Consider the following 22,152-nt stretch of genomic DNA (forward strand, 5'->3'; position numbering starts at 1 on the left):
GAGTCAGGGTGGTGTGCCCACCGGCCACTATGGAGACCGCCCAGGTGGCATGGCCTTGAGCGCCCCTGGTTCAGAGACGAGGCACATGGAGCTCTGAGGAATGCCCAGCCCCGGAGCTGTCGGTCAGCAAGTTACACAGCCACTGGCGGGCTGTCAGCCAGGCTGGGTTTGGGCCCGAGCTTGGAGACGTAGAGGGCATTCAGGCTCCAGGCAGAAGGTTTGAGGCCTCAGACACTGGGCCTGAGGCCAGGGGGAACGCTGCTTCTCCCCACCCACCAGCCCCAAGTGGGGGCCGTGGCCTGGGAGCTGAGCGCTACAGCCTTGAGGGCGGTGAGGGGTTGGGCTGTGGAGCTGGAAGGAATGCCAGGCTTTATGGGGTGCCACCAGATTATCACCGTGGAGGTCCCTGCCTGAGCCAGACTGCTCCAGCCTGGGCCGCCCGGCGCCTCCCACGGTGGAAGGTTCTGGGGGTCAGCACCGAGCTGTGCCCTGTGGGGCCAAGGGGCTTTTCCTCCCAGCTTTGGGTGGCGTTTACGCCTGTGTTGAGTCCCTGTGGTCACAAGGCAGGTGCTCACAAGATGCAAGCTTGCTCTCGGTGGTGCTGTGGTGGACTGAGTCCCCAGAGGCTCTCAGACTCCTTGGAATCCCCAGTCTCAGGGGTTGGTCTGACCTAGGCAGGCACGTGGTGTCACTGATGGTTAGTGAATAGACTCCAGCTTCAAAGTGTATGGGATAGTGAGAGCCGGTGGCACCCCTGCCCTCGTCTCTGTGGCCTCGGTTCCCCTGTGAGGGACTGGGTTACTCTGTCAGTGTCAGCCACGGCTTGGGCAGGGGTCCCGTGGCCATGGCCCACCTAGGCCTCCCTGTGGTCTCCCTGGTGCAGGTTTCCCTCAGCCAGCCTCTGCCCAGCTCTCCTGCCTCTGGGACCGCCCCTTACTCCTCTGCTCCTTCAGACACCAAACTCTGCCTTCCCTCACCTCTGTGCCTTTGCACAGGCTGCTCTCCTGCCTCCAGTGAACCCCGGTTTCTCTTTCACAGCCCTCCAAAGTGCCCCTGACTCACACTGGCTCCCCCTGGTCTCCTTCAGCCACGGGGCAGGGCCCATCAAGCTCTGAGCCTTTGGATGTGGACATGCTTGAGGGGGAGGGGCCGCGTCCCTTCCCTGACCACGCAACAAAGAGTCCCAGCAGCTTGGGTCTGACAGCAATCCCACAGTGGGGCATCCTGGCCACTCCCCAATGGCATCCCCAAAAGTGCCATCCCCTCAACATCGAGACTCGGGTGCCAGGTGCCTTCCGATTTTCATACCCCAAGTTCCTTTCACTGCTCTGGCTCCTCAGATGGCAGCCTGGGAGGCAGTTATCCCAGAAAGTGCGGCCTAGAGGACCGTGTCACCTCTCACCCTGCAGGGCCGAGGCCAACTCAGGACCTGGGCCTGGCACCCAAACTGCTGAGTCCTTTCAACACTTTCGAGATGTCTTCCTTTGTCTAGGAAGCTGAAGCCAGGGCCTCAGGCTCTGCAGCTCCTCCCAGGGGCCCCAGGCCTGGACTCGGCCCCCAAATCTGGGCCGTCTCAGAGTTGGCGCAGTCTGGAGTTTTCCATCTGTGGCCTCAAGACCCAGTTCTTAGGAGGAGGCCCCCAAGGGTCACAGGATGGGAGGGGCACCCACCCTAGGCCTGCTAGGTCCCCAAAAAGCCGGCGCCAACTAGAAGTCACTGGGCCCCCGACCCCCTCCCTTCCACTGCTCTGTCCTCGGGCACTGTTGAAATATACTTTTTATTGCATTTCTGCCGTTTTACAAAAATATGACAAAATAAATTAAAAACAAATAAATAATCGCCTATTCTGTGTGTTTTCTGTTGGTTTTGGGGGGTTTCCTTTCCCCCATCCCGGTCGAAAGGAAAACGGCAGATGGGGGGGGAGGGGTGGGCCCGGCCCCCGGCCCTGCCCCAGGATGGGGCAGCCAATACTGGGGGCCGTCGAGCCGAAGCGCGTTTTCTGGGTGGCGGCCGCCGCCCCGGTCCACGACTGATATTGCATATGAGAACAGGAAGGCAGGGCGGGCGGGTGGAGCTAATGCCAGCCGCTGGGCCAGCACACGGCCTGGGGGCTGGGGCTGGGGCTGGGCGAGGGCGCCGGGGGCTCCGGGGGCTCGGAGGTGGGCGGCAGCGGCGGGGGCGGGAGGCTGTAGAAGCTGGCGTCCCCCGGCAGGGGCTGCGGGGCGGGCGGGGGCCCGGCGAGGGCGCAGGGCGGGCACTCGGCGGCGGCGGGGGCGGGGGCCTGGCGGGGGGCGGCGCCCTCGCCCCCGCAGCCCCACGGCCCGTCCCACTGCCAGCAGCCTGCGGGCGGCGTCGGGGGCCGGGGCAGCGGCGTTGGCGGCGGCGGCGGCGGCGCGGGGCTCCGGCTGCGGCGGGTGCGGAGGGCAGGGGCGCCCACGGGGGCCAGCGCTGTCCCTGCGGAGGCGAGAGGGGCCGTTCCGGGGGGGTGCCGCCCCCGCCGCCGGACCCCGCTCGGACCCTGCCCGCGCTCCCTCCCGGGCTTCCAGGCACCTCGAGGGCCTTATTGCTTCTGATCAGTGACAAGGGGTGGGCGTCTTCCGGTGCATCCCCTGCCTCTGGGCACTGGGCCCCTCCCCGTCACGGGGGGGAGGGGACAGTCTGAGGAAGTCCCTCTGATTTCTGACCTGCGTCCCTGGTGTTGCAGCTGCCACCTCTTGGGCTCCCTGGGGGATGAGCTGCTGGAGCCTGGAGCTGGGTTGGGCTGGGGTTGGGGCTAGCAAGGTGGGCTGGGGGCGGGGGGGGAGGGGGCGGGTGGGCACGAGGCTTGCACCTCTGCTCAGCGCGAATCCGGGTGCAGCCTGTGGCCGAGCACGCCAAGCTCCCTGGGTAGGCAGCCCTGGCCCCCACCTCCAAGGAAGGCCTCCCTGAACAGCAGGGCTGCAGGTTAGGGACTTGCATAGAGGCCTGGGGGGGGTCCAGTCCCCCCAGAATGAGCTGGGTGTGGGGTCTCATAGGGGCAGGAGAGGCTGGGCCAGGTGGGGAAGAAGCCTCCTGCATCTCTCCTGGCACCAGAGCATGGAGGGCAGGGTGCCCTGGGAGGGCCGCCGGGACAGGGGGCTTTGGCTGTCAAGGGTCCCGGAGATACTGAGCAGGCTTTGACTGAGAGGCTCCACGTACCGCGTACCCAGGTTCCCAACCGGTACAGAGACCGGGCCTCCTCTGTCCCCTTCAGCCCCTCTCCCCAGGCCTGGCCACCCCACCCCTTCCCGCAAAGCCCAGCCCAGAGTCCCCACCCCCGAGTTAAAGCTTGTGACCTGAGCCTTCCTCTTCAGGCCGGGGGGCGTCCGGCTCCTCAGCCGCAGCCTCGTCCACCGGCCCACTCCGCTGGGCTCGGCCTCCTCCGCCGCTGGGGGTCCCATCCAGCCGGGCCTGCCCACCTGCCCCGTTGGACCCGGCGTCAGCCCGGGCCCCACCGAAAGGAAAGAGCTTGCCAGCGTGGAAGGCCTTGGGCGGTGAGTGGCTACGCTCTGGGTCCCGCCGTGTCTCAGGCGACTTGAGGAACTTGAAGCTGAGGAAGGCTGGCAGGCGGGTGTCGCTACCCGTGGGTGACTGGGCAGGGGGTGGCCGGGCGGCAGGGCCAGCCCCCGCGCTGGCCAGTGAGGATGCGGCCCCAGACGACAGGAACTTGCCCTGCAGCGGGATGATCTGTTTCAGCTTCATGACGTTGTTGGGTGCCAGCAAGGACCCCGGGCGCTTGGGCCGCTCTTGCCCGTGGCCGCCTGCCCCACTGCCCTTGGCCTTGGCAGAGGCCTTCTCAGGGGCAGCAGGGTCCAGCCCTGAGCCTTCGGCCCGAGCCTCCTCCCGGCCGCTGGCATCGCGCTCTCGCCGGGCATGGTGCTCCGCGTGGCGCTGGCGCTCCTCCTCCTCCCGCCGCCGCCGCTGCTGCTGCTGATAGCGGTGCTGGGCCTGGCGTTCGTGTCTCTGTGGGCAGAAGAGAGCCATTAAAGGGACTGGGCAGAAAAGGTATGTGAGCCCCCCCCCCCCCCCAGGCCCATGCTGGTGCACCCTGCAGAAGCCGAGAGAGATCCAAACACTTACTGGGCACCAGCTGCATTCCTGGACCCACACTGGGGCTTTCTGTGGAAGTGGGGAGAGATCTAAACACTTTTTGGGTACCATTTGCATCCCCGAGCCCACCCTGTGGCTCTCTGAGGTAGTAGGGAGAGATCTAACCCCTTATTAGGCACCAACTGCATTCCCGGATTCATGCCAGTGCTTTCTGAGAATCGAGAAGAGAATTTCTGAGAATTGACAGGAGAACCGACTGGGGGGGCTCAGTTGGTGAAGCGTCCAACTCTTGGTTTCAGTTCGTGGGTCTGAGCCCCACATCGGGCACACTGACAGCACGGAGCCTGTTTGGGATTCCCTGTCTCCCTCTCATTGCCCCTCCCCCACTTGCTCTCTATCCTCCTCTCTCTCTCTAGAACTAAAGAAACAAACATTAAAAAAAAAAAAAAAGAATTGAGAAAGGGGGTAAACACATATTGGTTCTTGACTGTCCCCTGCCTTCTGGAGAACCAGCGATAGAGTCATGTGTGGCACAGGCCAGACTCCACGCCGGCCAGTCCAGGAGCCTGTAGCCCCACGTGGCTTTGTCAACGTCGGTTTCAATAATTCGAATAAAATGGCAAAACAAAATAAAGTGCGATGCAAATTCCGCCTCTCAGCTGTACCGGCCCCATTTCAAGTACCCGTCGGCCGCCCGGAGCCAGGGGCCACCCAGGCAGCGCAGACAGAGGCCATCTCGGTCATTGTGGAGAGCGCCGCCCGGCGCTGGTGAGCTCCTTGGCCCACTCTGCAGCTTTCTGAGGAATGTGGCAGAAGCCGGGCTTCTAGGAAGCATCAGCTGTGTCCCTGGCCCCAAACGGGACACCGCCGGTGAGCTGGCCGATGACTAAATGTTCACAAGTGCCAGCCTGCTGCTGGACGCCACCAGGATTCCGGGAGGGGACCGGCCGGTGCGGAGTGCTAATTATTACACTGGGCTCCACACATCTTCCCTCCTGCTAAGAACCCGGCCGCCAGCCAGCCGGGCGAGGTGGAGAAGCCCCACCGAGTGAAGGAGTAGACCAAGCCCAGCGCCGCACCAATGTCCCCCCCCCCCCCCCCAAAGTGTACCTTGAAGGCCTCCCGGCGCTGGTACTCAAGCTTGGCCATCTCCTCGGCCACCCAGCCTGGGATGTCGGGGATGGCCACGTGGATGAGGTACTTGAGGAGCAGAGCGAAGTGCTGAGACAACAGACGAGGAAGAGGCTGCAGGCTCCGGAAGCCCTGCGGCCCCCCCCAGCTCCTCCCCCCGCCCCGCCCCCCTCCCCGGCCACCAGCCCCACCTCGAGCACCACCACAGACACGATGGCCGCTTCGGGGCTGAGCCAGGGGAAGAGGCGCTGCAGCTGCCCACACTGGCCGATCAGGTAGCAGTTGACCACGATTGCCAGGACACCCATGGCCTCCATCACCTTCTGCAGGGGAACACGCGGGGTGGGGGTGGGGGGGCTCCGGTGGGGTCCAGCCGCCCTTTCCCGGGGCCTCCTGCCCCTCCCCAGCGCACCCGGACTCCCTCGGGGCCTCGGCTCAGAGTCCTTGGCCGCCCCCCCACCTGCCACTGGCCGATGCTCTCAACCCGTTGCCCGAAGGGCCGCTGCAGCCCCGTGCACAGCTTGAGGGCGTCGCTTCGGATCTCGATGAGGTTGTTGACCAGGGCGCACAGAGCGGCCAGGGGGAAGGCAGACGAGAAGAGTACCACATAGCCGAACTGCACGAACATCTCCTGGTAGTCCTGGAACGTGTCCTGCAGGGGGCGGGGCGGTGCCTGGGTGTGGCCTTGGGCCCTCCCTCAGACCAGAATGCCTCCTCCCTTAGACTACCTTCCTCTCTCTCAGGCCTTGCCTTCCTCCGATGATCCTGAATGGACCCAGAGCTCCCCCTCCAGGAAGTTCCTGACCACATCCAGGGCCCCATTTTATCGCACCCTTCCCACCTCCCCCCTCAGACCCCAGGCCCTGCCCCTGGGAGGGCCTCACCTGGGCCCTCAGACCCCTCCTCACCTCATACTTCTTCATACAGCTCTCAAGCTCAGCCTGGGTAAGCTGGGGTGAGTGCTCCTCCTCGGGTGGGTCAATCCAGGATGACCGATTCTGTCGCCGCTGCCTCCGGGCTGAGTCGCCCGAACCTGGCTCCGGGTCTGGGCCCCCGTCTGGCCCCTGGTCACGGCCCTCGCCCCCAGCCCGGCGGAGCAGGACGGCCGGAGGCTCCCGCTCGGGACTGCCGGGAGCCCCTTCGGCCTCATCGTCTTCTTCAGCCAGTGTGAATACTCCCGGCTCCAGCCCCTTCTCCACCATAGTGGGGCTCCCCTCCTCCAGGAGGGCCTCTGGGCCAGGTCGCCGCCGCCCAGCCCCTCGTTCAGCAAAGCTGACCTTCTTCAGCCGGAGCCCACAGTCAAGGAGGCCGCTCTCCTCACCCTCCTCCTCCTCATCTTCCTCCTCCTCCTCCTCCTCATCCTCCTCCTCCTCCTCTTCTTCCTCCTTGCCTCCCCGGGGCCCATCCCCCATCTCCCCACCTTCCCCTGCAGGCCGCCGCTCCACGGTAGCCTCCTCCTCCTCCTCAGGTGCCCCACAGCCCCCACTGAGACACCTGCGGCCACCGCTGCCGCCTCCGCCACCCTCTTCGGCCTGGGGTTCAAGGCGGCGGGGTGCAGGGCGCTGGAGGCTCAGCACGCCAAGCAGGGCACGGGCCAGCTCCCAGGCAGCCTGCAGGCCAAGCTCGCCACGGCCCAGCCGCCGGTACAGGTGCGGCTGCAGGACCTCACGCACGTTCTGGAGGAACTGGCGGGTGATCAGCAGAGTGGCCAGCATCTGGGGGCAGGAAGGGGGTGGAGAGAGGCCACGTGGGGGGCGGGCGAGGCCCCGGGCACCGGGACAGGCTGCTGGGACTGGGCACCCGCCTTCCAGGAGCAAGCTTCCAGACACATGCCCTGAGCCCAATTGCTAAAGCCACCCCTCTGGATGTCCCAGGACATGGAGACCCCAGCACTCAGCCTCTACCACCACTCATCTGCCAAAGACCACAGCCTGGCAGGCCAGTGCTCCTAGCCAACCTCCTGGGGTTGTAATGCATGTCTCATCCTGCCGTGGCTCAAGGTCCCCTGCTTGCAGCACTGCCCAGGAGCTCAGCTGGTGCCCAGGGCCTCAAGAGGCCCCTGCCATCTGCACCCCATCAGCAGAGCCCCAGCCCCTGGGAACATGCACCCTTGGCTCAGCGTGAGGCCCCAAGCATAGCCACACTGCCCACCCCGGCGAGACCCTGTGGGCTCGCCACCTGCCCATACTTTGGCCCGGGCCACGAGCAGGAGGCCCCGGAGGGAGAGGAGGAGCAGGCGGAACCGCAGGGCCGCGAGCGGGACCAGCACCGCCCGAAGCTGCCGCTCGAGGCTCTGGGACAGGGACAGGACGAGCAGGAGCTGTGGAGGGACCGACGGACAGGTGGACGGACAGATGGGGGATGGGTGACAGGCAGAGAGAGGACACACGGACGGACGGACGGACAGAGAGAGAAGGATGGAGGAGGGGGGGGAGGGGCTGGAAAGCCCGTGGACCCCTTGGCCAAGTCCGGCCCCCCACTGGCCGCCATTGTGGGGGGCACTGCCGTGGGCTGGGGTCTCACCTCTTTCAAGCGCTCCATGTCCTTGAGGTAGAAGCCAATGTAGAAGAGGCTCAGGTATGAGTTGACAAACTGGAACTGTGGGAAGCAGACAGGCAAGCAAATTTGACCCCAGGAGCCCCCCCTGTGCCCCATGTAGGCCACCCCCACTGCCCGCCTGCTGGCCGCCACTCACCAGGACGACTTTGATGATGAGGTGCTTCTCATAGGCGCTCTCCAGCCGGTAATTCTCTGGGGGCCGAGGGGGTGAGTGAGGAGGTGGCCCAGGCCCCCTGAGAGCAGCGGGGAGCCTGAAGGCCAGTGAGGACCTTCCTCCCCAGGGCAGCGGGACCTCCCCTTGCAGGGCGTACCCATGTCGTTGAGCCAGATGGCGAGCTTCTTGTAGCCCTCTGCGCTCACGCTGACCAGCAGGGCCAGCACGACCTTGGGCAGGAAGCGGGCAAGACGAGGCAGCCCTTTCACGCTCAGCACCAGCTCCTGCAGGGGCGGAGGTTGTACAGGTCACCCCAGCGTCTGGGCTCAGCTTGGGGGGTGGACCCGGGCAGGTGGCTGTCTGGTCAGGGCCAAGGCCGGGGCTGGGGTTGGGGGGGGGGGGGGGAGGCCAGAGGTCACCTGCAGCTGGAAGCAGCCGAGCATGAGCAGGAACACACAGGCCAGGCAGGTGAGGCACAAGGGGAGACTCACGAGCAGCTGGAAAAGCAGCCGCTTCCAGGGTGGGTAGTAGAACTCCTCAGCCCGCGTCACAGGGCTGATGCGCCGGATACCCTGGCAGAGGGTGGGGGTGGGGCTCAGCGTGAGGCCAGAGGTGCACCCTGCCCCACACACCCTTCCCAGTGCTCTGAACTCCATTTCCATCCACCATGCCTTTACCTCTGTGGTGACGCTTCCCCCCCCCTCCCCCAGACCCAGCACACCTTTCCCAGGCCCTTAAATGCATTTTCCCACCCCTCCCCTTCCGAGCATGCAGATCTCCCGACGTGGCACACCCTTTCTGATGCCGTAGCCCCATTTCACATCTTGTCTTTGTCCCTGCAGTGGCCCCCCACCTCCACCTCTCATTCTTGGGAGTCCTTGGACCCAGACACCCACGACTGACCCTGAACTGGGGCCGTGGCTCCTCCACTGCTTCCCCAGGTGAGTCCAGCGTCCCCCATTTGTAGGCCAGCTCCGCCCCCCTCCGTTTCCACTCCTCCAAGAACAGGGTTGACCAGACCACGTTGAAGAGGGCAAAAACCACACACGATACATCCCGGCTTGTCTGGGGATGGCGGAGGGCCGAGCTGTTGGCCAGGTTGGCCCAGGAAGGAGGGTGTCTCAGGTACCCCAGCCCCTGCCCAGCCCACTCCCAGCACCTGATCAGCCTCCGTAAACGTGTACAGGACAGAGCCAAAGACGGCTGGGTATACCATCGCTGATGTGTAGAAACCCAGCCAGGCAAAGTACATGGCAATCTTTACTCCGAAGTAGTCACAGATGTCATCTGCCAGGGGCACACAGCGGGGGTGGGGTGGGGGGTGTTCTGGTCAGCCCTGCCTGCTCCGGAGATTCCCGCACACACACACCCCCCCAGCCTGGGGCCACACCTAGAGGCTGGTTTTCACACACAGCTTGCACCCACGACTTCATGAGGCGGTTCAGGATGCGCTGCTCATGGACCGGGAACACCTGCTGGATGATCCCGCGGGCTGCCAGCTCAGGGACTGTTGGGGGACAAGAATGCGTGAGCCCCGCCCTTCTGCCTCTGCCCGACCTGGCTAGCCCCCTTGGCCAAAACCCATGTCCCAGCTTTTCCCTGCTTTTAAGTCTGCAGGGGCCCTTCCCAGGAGAGAAGTTCTGAGTGGACAGATTATCTAGTTCTCCTTCAGAATTTGGAGGTGCAGAGGCAGGCAGGAGAGGATGCAGGAAACCTGGTAGGGTGGGGCCAGTGTAGAACCCTGTTTTTAAATAAAGCCATTTGGCCTCAGGTCACTGCTCCGAACGTCTGAGGATCGGTGCAAAGTTGGCGTCAGGAGGTGAACTTGGGGTAGCTGGTCTCTTGGAGAGGAAACTGAGGCCCAGGGCCGCACCACCCAGTGCATGGAGTGCTGTCCATGGTCCTGCCCCTACCTTATGCTAGACCCAGAAAAAGGTTTCTCAGGGACCAGCCTCCCAGGGAGTAAGCCCCACCTCTTAGTTAAGGCCACACCCCTTCACCTCATTGACTGATGCCTCCAGGCCCCACCCAACTCTTCACTAGCCTTTGATCAGTTGGCTCTAGGCCCCGCCCTCTTACGTTGATAGGCTGTCCTCTAATAGCCCCACCCAACTCCCCACGTGTGATTGGAGGTTGGTCCCGCCCACTCACTGATTGGCTGGTCCTCCAGGAAGCGCACGTTGTGTAGTGCCTCGCCCTGTTTGGCTCGCAGGTTCTGCAGCCAGAAGCGGATGATGCTCTGGCGTTCCTGCAGGGGACAGGGTTTGAGCACAGGGAGCAGCAGTCCAAGGGCTAGGGATGCACACTGGGAGCCAGAGCTGGCCGCACCTGGGAGGTGAAGAAGCGCAGCTCACTCTCCACATTCTCGTAGATGAAGTCCTCCTCGCAGGAGAAGCCGCGGGTGCCCCCGCCAAACTCGGCCTTCACTGCTTTGCGCAGACCCAGCTCGTCGGCTCCTCGAAGCAGGCTGCCAGGGAGACAGGGAGGTGGCATCATGGAGAGGCCCTGGCTCACCTTCCTGGAGCTAGGGTTGGTATACCTGGCAGCCAGCTGGGACAAATGCAGGGCGCTAGACCTCACAGTTAGTGCTTGGAAGGGTGGGGAGCTGGGGAGCCGGGTCAGCGAGAGGCTAGGGACAGAGACTCGCCTCTCATACGTGGCGGTGACGAAGAAGGCATAGGCACGCGTGTGGCGGTGGTGGCGGACTTGTACGATGAGCTCGGGGATGCCCACGCGGATGTGGTTCAGCAGCCATAGCAGCGTGTGGTCATCAGTCGTGTCTGCCAAGGGGCACAGGGACTGATGGCTCTTGTCACAAGGGGTCTGAGGCTTCTTACACACTCCTACTCAGGGTGGCCCGGCTCAGGGGAGCCCAGGGCAGTGGGCACAAGTACCTGGAAAGGTCATCAGCACATCGCAGTTCTCCGTGGGCACCGTCTTCATCCACGCCTTGTGGGACACCAGGTAGCGACCAGCCTGCAGGAGCCGCTTCCCAAAAAGCTTGTCTAGGGGGCAGGTGGGGCAGGGCCCAGGTCAGGCCACTCCCAGACCAGGACCCCAGCCTCTGGTTCAGTCCCTCCAGCCCTGGCCCTTGCTCATACACTCTCTAGGGCTCCTCAGCACTCAGCCTGGCATTCAGTGGCCTGCAAGCTCTGGCCTCGGCTTATTTCCTTCCCTCCGTGTCCTTGCACCAGCCAGGCCCTCCTCCAGAAATGCCCTTCCCCCAGGTCCTCCCTTACAAATCTTACTCATTCTTGAGGCCCAGCTCCGCCTCCAAAACCACGATCGATGGGGCGCTCACTAGCAGCCCTGAGCGCTACACCTCATCATGTCAGCGCGTCCTCAGAGCTGGGCGCGGTTCTTATCCCCATTTCACAGGTGAGGAAACTGAGGACCGGGGCGTTTAAGTCACGCACCCAAGGTCACAAAGGCGAGCTGGGATTCGAACCCAGGACCGTATGATTTTGTATCCTCTGCGGAGTGGCTCTTTGGAGCGCACCCCTGCCGGGCTGCGATCCGGTAGCTCAAGGGGTGACTGGGCTCGGCCCCAGGCCGGGGCTCTCAGAGGGGCGTGTCCGCGTCTCTGCTCTGGGACCCCCGCCCCCTGCATCTTCCCAGCCGCTCTAGCCCCGCCGCAGCCGCAGTGCCCGGAGAACCGGCCCCTCGACTGGACTCCAGGCCTGGGACAGCTGACCCCAATCCCCTCCCGGTCCAACCGCCGTGCGCACCCCAGGCACCTGCAACCCTGTCAGATCCAGCCGCCGCACACATACCCAGAACTCCGGACGCCGGGGCTGCAGGCTCGCCCTCAGGCGGGGGCCTCTTGCCACGCTCGCCCTCCAGGGACGTGCCCCCGGCGTTGGAGGTGGCTTCGGCCATGGCGAGGGCAGGTCAGGTCAGGGGCTGCGGGCGGCCCGAGCGCCGGGGGGCCGCGGGCTCATCGGGCCGGTGCAGCCGCGGAGCGCGCTGGAGGTGGAGACAAAGGCCGCGCCCGCCCGCGCCGGCCGCCGTCCCCGCGTGCCCGAGCGCTGCTTCTCGTCTCCGCCCGCGCGGAACCTCGATTCTCCTTCTCGTCCCCGCGCACGTCGCTCTTGGGTTCTCGACTCCGCCCGTGTTGTTTTCTGGATTTTGTTCTCGCCCGCCCACTTCGCTCTCTGGTGCTCGTCTCCGCCCGCACCAAAGGTGCATTCTCTTCCTTGTCCCTGCCCGCGTCATATTCTGGGTCTCGTCCCCGCCCGCCCCGGGCCTGGATTCTCCGCCTCCGAGCCTTAGTTTCCCCATCTGCAAGTGCGGGGTTTGGAATCTGAGTTGGGCGTGATTTGACTACGGCTGGACGTGGGAGGGGGCGGGCCGGGTCGGGGGAGATTCCAGGTAGCAATAACTTCGCCACAGAAGACGAGCACGTAAGTTACAGCAGGTTCTGCCTCTGAGTCTTAGCTTGAGCCGTTCACTTACATGGGGCACTCGTCGCGCCCTCTCCGTCCGGTTAACCCCTGGACCCCTGACGACGTCACCTCCTCAGAGAGGACCCGATAGAGTTGCCAAGTTTAGCAAACAAAAGGACAGTCTTTCCAGTTAAATGTGAATGAACTTCTGACAAACGAATAAATGCATTTTTAGTATGTCCCAAATATTACATGGGCCATAGTTACACCAAAACTTTATTGGTTGTTTATCTAAAATTTACATTTAACTGGGCGTCCTGTAATTTGTCTGGCATCCAGACCGCTGACCATTCTGTGTAGCCTCTTCTGTTAGACGGAGAGCCCAGGGAGGGCAGGGACCCTTTCTGGTTCTTGGCGCACAGGTGGCGCTTGATGTATACTTGTGACAGATGGAACAACGCGGAGACGGCGAGTGTCCGCATTCGTCCCTCTTTTACAAATGAAAAAGTTGAGCGGGTCGAGGCAGGGTTTAGCCGGTCCGACAGTTTCTTCCCAAAATTGTGAGAGCGCCGCCCGCCCGCTCCGTCCAAGAACCAGAGAATTGGCCGTGCGAAAGCGCCCGCGGAGACCCCGCCCAGCCAGTGCCTGGAATTCCTCCATCAGCGCTTTATTCCGCGGTCCTGTGCTGTCCTGGGTTAACCTGAAAGTAATCCCTGAGATTCCTCTTTCTGGCTTTCGGGGAGCCAGGGACACACCGGAGGCCGGATTCTCAGCTCTGCAGGAGCAGGCCTGGGCCGGAAAAGCCCAGAGGGCAGAGAGAGCAGTGCTGGGGATTCCAGAAAGGCGTCCGGTCGGAGGGGACCTTGGAGCTAGGGTCTGAGGAGGAGTTTGTCAAATGAAGAAGGGTATCCGAGGAGGAGGGAACGGCGGGAGCGAAAGCTGGGGGAGGGGCGAGACACTTGGAGAGTTCTGAGAACACATGTAGGAATCTTCCCAGAGATTTGGACTAGACTTTACCAGGGCCAGGGCGTGAGTTCCCCGGACCCCTTCCGTCTGCGCCCCTGAGATCTCTTGCGTCGCCTAAAGCTTTGGAGTGGCCCGATGGAAAATACGGGACTCGAACCCTCGTCTCGGTGTAATTCCCACGGCCCTGGGCCATGCGTGGTTCTTCCTCCCACCCTTCATTTCCGGTGTCTCGGATTCTCACTGTTCTAGGATCCTAAAAATTCGGTCTAAGGTTGCCGGGGGAACGCCATTTCGCGGCACCCCCGCGTGCAGCCCCTCCCCGCCTCTTGCCCTGTCACCAGCCAATAGAAACGAAGATCTTCAGTGAGTGGGCAGTACGTCTTCTAAGGGGCCCAATGATGATCGGGAATCGTTGAGCATTTTACCAGTCACGCCGCGGAGTAGGCGGGGCCTCCTGTCAGGACTAGAAGTCACCCAGGCTGAGAGGGTAGGCGGATCGCCGGTTGTGAATCCATGTGGCGGGGGCTGTGGACCCTGGTAGCCCGGGCCGCACGTGGGCCTCGCAGGTGGGGCGATAAGGGAAAGGGGTGTGACAGCGTGGGGTGCTGCTTGGGCTCAAACCCCCTCCCTGGGATCTGAGGGCCCAGTTCCCTGCGGCGAACCACCTTTCGCATTTTTCCAAGGTCCAATCCGTTCATCCCCCTGCCGCAGAGCCCACATCTGGGTCGCGCATTGGCCTCAGAGTCACACTTTGATATCAGCCCCCTCAGCTCCACAATATATATCCATCCCCCTGCCGCAGAGCCCACATCTGAGTCAATTATTGCTCTCAGAGACCTCAATCGGGTCTGGCCTCAGACGCTCCAATCTGCCCATCCTCCAGCCGCAGACCCTCCGCCTGGGGCATCTCCCGACCGTCGAGCCCTCTATCCACCTCCCACTCTGCCACAAGAGCCTCCCAGATGCACTGATTCTCCTCCTCTCCAGTCCCAGACCGTGCACGCGCCAGGGCAGCGGCGTCTCGGTCCCCGGTTCCGGGGCCACTATCTTCGCGCTGAGTTCCGGCCACGGCCGCTGCGGCATCGCGGTGATCCGAACCAGCGGCCCCGCCAGCGGCCACGCCCTCCGGAGCCTCACGGCGCCCCGGGACTTGCCCCCGGCTCGCAGCGCCTGCCTGCGCCTGCTCAGCCACCCCCGTTCCGGGGAGCCGTTGGATCGCGCGCTGGTGCTCTGGTTCCCAGGTGAGGGGCTCCAGATCCCGAACCTGCTGTAGCTCTCGTGACCCAGTTTCCCCCCTCCAGGCGTTTGCCTAGCCGTACTCTCCTCGACTCCCATCTCGCCGCACTAGGTCCCCAAAGTTTCACGGGTGAGGACTGCGCCGAGTTCCACGTGCATGGAGGCCCGGCGGTGGTGAGTGGCGTCCTGCAGGCCCTGGGTGAGTTTGCAGCCTTGGGTTCGAGGTCCGGCTCTGCCAGTGAAGCTCAGGACCCAGGGTGGGGGCCGGGAGGCTCAGGACCCAGGACCTTCCCGCAGGTAGCGTGCCAGGGCTGCGGCCAGCGGAGGCCGGGGAGTTCACCAGACGGGCATTCGCCCACGGGAAGCTGAGCCTGACCGAGGTGGAGGGGCTGGCGGATCTAATTCATGCGGAAACCGAGGCGCAGCGGCGGCAGGCGCTGAGACAGCTGGACGGAGAACTGGGCCACCTCTGTCACGGCTGGGCCAGGACCCTCACTAAGGCAAGCCCCCCTATTCGTCCATTTCCGGCCCGACCTGCCCAACCTGTGCGTGAGAGCTTCCTCTTTGCAGGAGTCTCCGATCCGGTCCCTTAGGTCAGGCTGGACCTGGGCACACTGGAGGGTGGGTTCCTGGGTGGCCACACCACTGCCCCCTCTCCCCCCACCCCAGGCCCTGGCTCATGTGGAGGCCTATATCGACTTTGGTGAGGATGACAACCTGGAGGAGGGCGTCCTGGAGCAAGGTGGGTCCTCCAAGGGATGGGGACAGCTGGTATCTCAGCCCCCGGAGGCCCCCTCACTCCCTCCCCTCCGCTTTCTTCCATCCACAGCTAACAGCGAAGTGCGGGAGCTGCAGCTGGCACTGGGCGCACATCTTCGAGATGCCAGGCGCGGGCAGAGGCTTCGCTCAGGGGCGCACGTAGTGGTCGCAGGACCCCCCAACGCTGGCAAGAGCAGCCTGGTGAACCTACTCAGTGCGTGGCGGGCGGGGGCGGGGCCTAGTGTTGGGGGCGGGGCCGGGAGCTGGGGAACTGAGCTGTTCAGGTGTTGGGGGAGGAGCCGGGAGGATGAAAAGTCCGCCTCGCCAGGAGGTGGAGCCCGAGGGAGGGGCTCCATCGCCTCCGCCCCGCCTCCTTGGTGATAACCCCTACTCTCCACGCCGTCCCAGGCCGGAAGCCTGTGTCCATAGTGTCTCCGGAACCCGGGACCACCCGCGACGTGCTGGAGACCCCCGTGGACCTGGCCGGGTTCCCGGCGCTGCTGAGCGACACGGCGGGGTTGCGGGAGGGCGCTGGGCCCGTGGAGCAGGAGGGCGTGCGGCGCGCCCGGGAGAGGTAGGCGGGTAGGGTGGCGGGATGGGGAAGCAGGCACTCCCGGTTCTCCTGGCTGCATTTATTTTATATCCCTCCCGAATCCGGAGAGGCTGCTCAGCTCAGTGGGGACTCTGACGTGGGGGGGACGGCGATTTAAATTCAGCCTCTGCTCGTGCCCCACCCTCCCCCGTGCCCTTAATTATTCAACTCTGGGGTCACTGCTCAGTTGGTTCTCGCTGTTCCCCCAGGCTTGAGCAGGCTGACCTCATTCTAGCCGTGCTGGATGCTTCTGACCTGGCCTCTCCGTCCAGCTGCAACTTCCTGGACACCGTTGTCGCCCCCGCAGGAGCTGGGAGCCCCAATGGGAACAGCCAGCGCCTCCTGCTGGTGCTGAACAAATCGGACTTACTGCCTCCAGGCGGCCCCGATCCCAGTCCCAACCTGCGCCCGCACCTGCTGCTGTCCTGCTTGACCGGAGAGGGGCTGGATGGCCTCCTGGAGGCGCTGAGGAAGGAGCTGGCCCAAGTGTGAGCGCCCATCCCCTCCCCCTTTCCCACACCCTCCTTCAACCCACGTTCAAGTCACGGCTGAGCTTCTGGCTTTGGACGTGTACCTGCCCACCCCGCCACGCCCAGGCCCGTTTTCTGTATCTACAAAATGCAAACGATCCTCCCCCTGCCAATGGTAGTTGTGAAAGTTGAGAGATCACATCCTTTGTCCCCTCCAGGTGTGGGGACCCGTCCACAGGCCCACCGCTCCTGACGCGTGCAAGGCACCAGCATCACCTACAGGGCTGCCTGGACGCTCTTGGCCACTACACGCAGACTAAGGACCTGGCCCTGGCTGCTGAGGCTCTGCGACTCGCCCGGGGGCACCTGGCCCGCATCACCGGCGGAGGGGGCACTGAGGAGATCCTGGATATCATCTTCCGGGACTTCTGCGTGGGCAAGTGAGGGGACCCCTGGAGCTCTCAGCCAGGCAGAGTGGATGCCCAGAAGCCTTGAAGCATGTGGGAATAGCTGAGGCCAAGTGAGACTCTCCATCCCTGGGGGAAGAACCTGACTCCAGAACAATGAAGCAAAGCCGCTGTCTTCAGAGGTGGTGAGCTCGCTGTGGCTGGCGGTGACCAAGCTACGGCCAGCCAGATTCCCTTGCAGGGACATGCCAGGGGTTCAAGCCGCTCTGGAGTGGAACCGCTTTGGGTGCCTGATGCTGGAGGAGCAGGGGTGGAAGGCTGGGATGGAGGTGGAGGGCCTCAGAGTTCTTTGCTTTGTGGTTTTTAATTTATTTTGCAAATACCAAAGGCATATAAAAAATTCAGGTGATTCAGAAATGCTTAAACACGGAAGACTCTGTCCCCCCACATCCCTTGGGGTCACAGCTTAACTTGTGTCCTCCCAAAATTTCTCTGCTCTTTTGCATACTTGTGGATACACCCATAAAATATACGTTTTGTATTTTGTACAGACAGTATGTGTTTATTGTTTTGGAAGTTGTCATTTCCTTATTTAGTATTAACCTTAAAGCTTAGACTCTTATATTTTAAAGACGCTTTTTAAAAAATATTTTGGAGAGAGAGCGAGCGAGTGCACATGGATGAGCAGGGGAAGGGCAGAGAGAAAAAGGGAGACAGAGAATCCCAAGCAGGCTCCACGCTGTCAGCGCAGAGCCCAACACAGGGCTCGAACTTATGAACCAACCAGGAGATCACGACCTGAGCCAAAACCAAGAGCCAGACACTCGACCGACCGAGCCAGCCAGGCGCCCCTTAGCCTCTTATATTTTAAATGTATGTATGTATGTATGTATGTATGTATGTATGTATGTTTGTTTAGAGAGAGAGAGAGAGAGTACAAGTGGAGGAGGCACAGAGAGAGAGGGAGAAAGAATCCCAAGCAGGCTTCACTCTCAGCGCAGAACCTGATGTGGGCTTAATCTCACAACCGTGAGATCATGAGCTGAGCCACATTCAAGAGTCAATGCTTAACAGACTGAGCCACCCGGGTGCCCCTCCTCTTACATTTTAAGAGACTTGCAAGGTCCCGGGTCCCTGTTCCTTCCAAAAGCTTCATTCCCTCAGTGACTTATCAAGCCCCTGCTATGTGCTAGAATCGTGCACATCATTTCATTGGGTTTTCCTAACAGTACAAGGCGGTGAGTGTTTTGTTATAGTTTTACGGACGAGGAAACTGAGTCTCAGAGAAGAGTAGCTAGTTGCTGGAGGTCCCCAGCTTTGGGATTTGCACCCAGCTGGTGGACTCCTGATCTGAGTGCCCTGCGGGCCTTCTGTGCAACAGGCTGAGTGCAGGACGCTGGGAACACAGAGGGGAACAATTGTTGCAGTCATTGCCCCTGCCCTCGTTAGAGCCATCGTTCCTTAACAGTGACGGCTGATGGCCGCTGTGTGAACTTGTGATCACGAGTCCTGCCAGGTCAGGGGCTTGAAGGCAGGCCGCCGTACAGAGGTGACGTTTGTACTGACAGCTGAATGGTGAGACGGAAGCCAGATGGAGGAGATTGGTGAAAGGGGGCACAGCATGTGCAAAGGTCCTGAGGTAGGAGCGCCATGGTGCGTTCAAGCCGCAGTCAGGTGGCCGGTATGGCGGAAGCAGTATGTGAGGGGGAAGGAGGAGGGAGATGGGCGGAGGAGGAGAGGGAGGATCTGACTGATAATGAGGCCTTGGAGTCTTTTTTTTTTTTAAATTTATTAATTTTTGGGAGAGTGCAAGCAGAGGAGGGGCAGAAAGTGGGGGGGGGGGGAGGAGCAGAGGATCCGAAGCAGACTCTGCACTGACAGGCTGACAGCAGAGAGCCTGACGCAGGGCTCGAACTCACGAACCACGAGATTGTGACCTGAGCCGAAGTCAGATGCTCAACCAACTGAGCCACCCACGTGCCCCTTGAATCAAGTTTTTTCATTTTAATTCCAGTACAGTTAACACACGGTGTTATATTAGTTATAATATATAATATATATATTTACACATATATATATATATATATATATATATATTAGGTGTGCAACATAGTGATCTGACAATTCTATACATCACTCAGTGCTCACCGCGGTCAATGTACTCTTGAATCCCCATCCCCTCGTTTACCCTTCCCCTCCCCTCCCCTCCCCCCCTTCCCCTCTGGTAGCCACCAGTTTGTTCTCTCCAGTTAAGAGTCTGTCTCTTACTTTGTCTCTCTGTCTCTCGTTTTTCCTCTGCTCGTTTGTCTTGTTTCTTAGATTCCACACGCGAATGAGATCATGGGGTATTTGTCTTCCTCTGAGTTGTTTCACTTAGCATTGTAATCTCTAACTCCATCCGTGTTGTCGCAAAAATTTGTGGCCGAATGATATTCCATCATATACGTATAAATACCACTTCTCTTTTTATCCATTCATCTATGGATGGACACTTGGGCTGCTTCCATGATTTGGCTGCTGTAGATAATACTGCTATAAACATAGGGGCGCAGGTGTCCCTTTGTTGCTGTTTTTTTTTTTATTTACTTTTAATGTTTATTTATTTTTGAGACAGAGAGAGACAGAGCATGAACGGGGGAGGGGCAGAGAGAGAGGGAGACACAGAATCGGAAGCAGGCTCCAGGCTCCGAGCCGTCAGCCCAGAGCCAGACGCGGGGCTCGAACTCACAGACCGTGAGATCTTGACCTGAGCCGAAGTCGGAAGGTCAACCGACTGAGCCACCCAGGCGCCCCGCATGTGTCCGGCGTTGAGGCCTTTGATTCGGGGATGCCCAGACGCCTGATATGTTGGTGATGGACCAGCAGGGGGCGCCTTGCTCCAACAAAAGGCCGTCCTGGCAACTCCTATCAAAGCTCCTGCCCTCTAAGGACTCAGGGATCCAGGCTTCCACACCCCTGTGGCAGCAGGTAAATGGTTAACTTCCCCTGCCACTGGCAGAAACTGAATCTTAAATAGGGTCAGGATCTTCTCCAGAATCAGAGAAAGGGTCCTGCCTCCAATGATTGAAGATACTAGCTCTCAGGTTTCAGGGGGCACGTGAGCAGAGCCTGGGAGGTATCCAGGGCCAACACAGGGTATGAAAAGAATTCTCCCGCCACTCAACCGACGGGGGCCCCCTGACCCCGTGTCTTCACGGACTTCACTGCAATATGTCACTACTGATTTGTTTGCTTGTGTGGCCATCTGGGGCTGCCCCAGCATGGGAGGCTCCCGGAGGGAAAGGGTCACTCCGTGAGGTTTAGGTGTCCGTGAATGTCGCTATTATGCCTGTTTTTCGGAAATACGAACCGATGCCCAGAGATGAGAAGCAATACCATAGGTCTGGTGGGGGTGGGGGTCCCGATGTCCTCCACATGGGGAGGGCTGGAGGGCTCCCAGGAGGCGTGAGCGGGGTCTGGGTGGGGAGAGAGACACTCTTGGGGCAGGATGCCTGGGCCCCACCCACCTCCCCCGGGCCCTGGCACACAGCTGGACTGAGGTCCTTGGCTACAGTCCTTTTTTTTCCAAGAAGGGTGAGGCGGTTTGTGGGAAGCAGCCATGGGGGTTATTTATAGAGGTCACAGGAAATCCCTAAAGAGTCAGAACCTCTCCCGGTGGCTGGGCCACAGAGTCAGGGAGGGCGTCTGCCAAATGCTCCCTGATAGGTACTCAGTCCCTGTCCTGCCCCTGGGGGAGCCACCAACTTGGGGGAGTCAGAGCTACATGTTCTGGGTCTATAAAAAGGGAGGGACGGAGCCGGGGATTCCCCCAGGGGGAGCAAGGGCTATATCTGGGGCAATCAGGAGGGCTGCCCGGAGGAGGGATCTCTGGGGGCGGGCCTTGGAGAAAGAAGAATTTGCCAAGAAAAAGGCGTTGTAATCTGACAGCACAAATTAAGAGATACTCTTTAGCCAGAGAATTAAAGGTCCAGGGCAGCTGGAGGCAAGAGCCGCATTGGAGGTGGGAGTGAGGGTGAGGGGAGGGACATAAGAGCCGATGAGCAGCTGGACTTTGTTCCCAGGGTAATGGGGAGCCATGGAGGGTGTGTGAGCCAGAGAGGGACATGGTCAGGTCCCATGATGGAAAGGTCTCTCTGGACCAGCAGGGCTGGGAGTGGGGGCCAGCTGGAGGGATGACATCCTGGGATGCTCTGGATGGGAGAGACCAACCAAAAGTCAGACCTGTGCCCACGTGTCCAGAAAGTTTAGAATGATTATTTCTCAGATGAGAAGAGGGAGGCTGAGACCAACGGAGTCAAGATTTGAATCCAGGGATGTCTGGCCCCGGAACCCAAACTCAGACATCCTGTGGTTGCTGGGACTGGCGGGTGTCAGCGTCCTCTCCAGGTCTCTAGCTACCCAGGCAGTAGGCTTAGGGTCAGGGACGTCCTCGCTTCCTTGGGGCCTCCAGACTGGCCCGTCTGGGCGGCCTGGCCTGGCTGACCCCCCTGCCCTGGCTTGGCGGGGCCCCAGCCGAGTGTTTCCTGCAGTAGGTCGTCTCTCACCCGAGTTTCCGTATCCAGGAAATGTCGCTCCTTTGTCCCTCCTGACTAGCCTGCTTTAAGCTTTGCGTCGCCAGCCCTGGTTCCTTGTGACTCATCCCCTCCCTGTGTAGGGTCCCAGGGGGTGGGCTGAGAGGGAATCAAGGCTGAGGCAGTGGGGAAGGTTGGGGGACGGGGGGGATGAGCCGACAAGTTGAGATTCTCGACCACAACTTTTAGGCCATTTTTCTACTGATGGCCATTTGCTTGGTTTCCTGGAGGTTTTACTCCTCAGGGATAAAGTCCCAGGAATGGGACCGCTGAATCAAAGGGTTTGTGCACTTTTACTTTTATTAAATGTCACCAAACTAATTTCCAGAAGGGCCACCGTGAGATTTGCCTTTCTGCCAGTCCCATAGGAAAGTGCCCTTTCCCTACATCTTCACCAGCAGGGCGTATTACGGCTTTTTAGCTTTTTTTCCCTCCAGTCTCCTGGGAACAACGTGATTTCCCTGTGTACCACTAACGTACTGTTCCCTGCTTCCCCCCAGGGACTAAATTGGCAGTAACTTGGGAGGCATCTTTGCAAATCCTAGGAAGAGGAAAGCTACAGATGGGTCATCTGGTTTTTAAGGAACTGCTTTTTAAACGTCTGCTATTTTAAAGAAACAACTCACAAAGCTGTCACGGTGTGGGCCGGCGTGGCCGTTTCGTGAAACCCTCATTGACTATGACTTTTGCCATTTCTCTTCACGCACGGTGATGCCTATACCTTGAGGGAATGTGGTGTCACCCCAGGCTTGCTCTAGTTTGTGGGCTCTTCTGGCCTTGGGACGGCGGGGAGGGGTTTCTCCAGCTCTCAGTCTTTCCTCCCTTGTCGCCAAGCAGAAATCGCCACTCTGGAG

General features: G+C 61.1%; 2 protein-coding genes across 4 annotated transcripts; one reads left to right on the top strand and one right to left on the bottom strand.

Annotated features, from left to right (window-relative positions):
- Window positions 1-1,740: 1,740 nt before the first annotated feature.
- ANO8 (anoctamin 8) lies at window positions 1,741-12,044 on the bottom strand. Of its 2 annotated transcripts, XM_030303921.1 has the most exons (18): window positions 11,686-12,044; window positions 10,807-10,917; window positions 10,560-10,692; window positions 10,241-10,379; window positions 10,064-10,160; window positions 9,303-9,419; window positions 9,072-9,199; window positions 8,816-8,977; window positions 8,332-8,484; window positions 8,070-8,196; window positions 7,895-7,950; window positions 7,723-7,797; window positions 6,108-6,914; window positions 5,660-5,851; window positions 5,391-5,522; window positions 5,179-5,289; window positions 3,315-3,981; window positions 1,741-2,454 (listed from the first exon to the last, which is right to left on the bottom strand). In XM_030303921.1, exons 1-18 carry the CDS (start codon window positions 11,789-11,791, stop codon window positions 2,075-2,077), a joined length of 3,693 nt encoding a protein of 1,230 aa, XP_030159781.1. In that variant the 5' UTR covers window positions 11,792-12,044; the 3' UTR covers window positions 1,741-2,074. The 2 variants fall into 2 exon arrangements, with proteins under 2 accessions (XP_030159781.1, XP_030159773.1); XM_030303913.1 differs by lacking the exons at window positions 1,741-2,454; window positions 8,816-8,977 and having other exon boundaries at window positions 3,271-3,981; window positions 11,686-12,042.
- A 918-nt stretch (window positions 12,045-12,962) lies between these two features.
- On the top strand, window positions 12,963-17,281 carry GTPBP3 (GTP binding protein 3, mitochondrial). Of its 2 annotated transcripts, XM_030303945.1 has the most exons (9): window positions 12,963-13,829; window positions 14,251-14,504; window positions 14,612-14,698; window positions 14,797-14,999; window positions 15,169-15,241; window positions 15,329-15,472; window positions 15,667-15,832; window positions 16,060-16,338; window positions 16,539-17,281. In XM_030303945.1, exons 1-9 carry the CDS (start codon window positions 13,777-13,779, stop codon window positions 16,762-16,764), a joined length of 1,485 nt encoding a protein of 494 aa, XP_030159805.1. In that variant the 5' UTR covers window positions 12,963-13,776; the 3' UTR covers window positions 16,765-17,281. The 2 variants fall into 2 exon arrangements, with proteins under 2 accessions (XP_030159805.1, XP_030159796.1); XM_030303936.1 differs by having other exon boundaries at window positions 15,169-15,472.
- The last annotated feature ends 4,871 nt before the right edge of the window (window positions 17,282-22,152 follow it).

This window comes from Lynx canadensis, chromosome A2 (genome assembly GCF_007474595.2).
Source record: "Lynx canadensis isolate LIC74 chromosome A2, mLynCan4.pri.v2, whole genome shotgun sequence".
In the NCBI taxonomy this organism is placed as follows: domain Eukaryota; kingdom Metazoa; phylum Chordata; class Mammalia; order Carnivora; family Felidae; genus Lynx; species Lynx canadensis.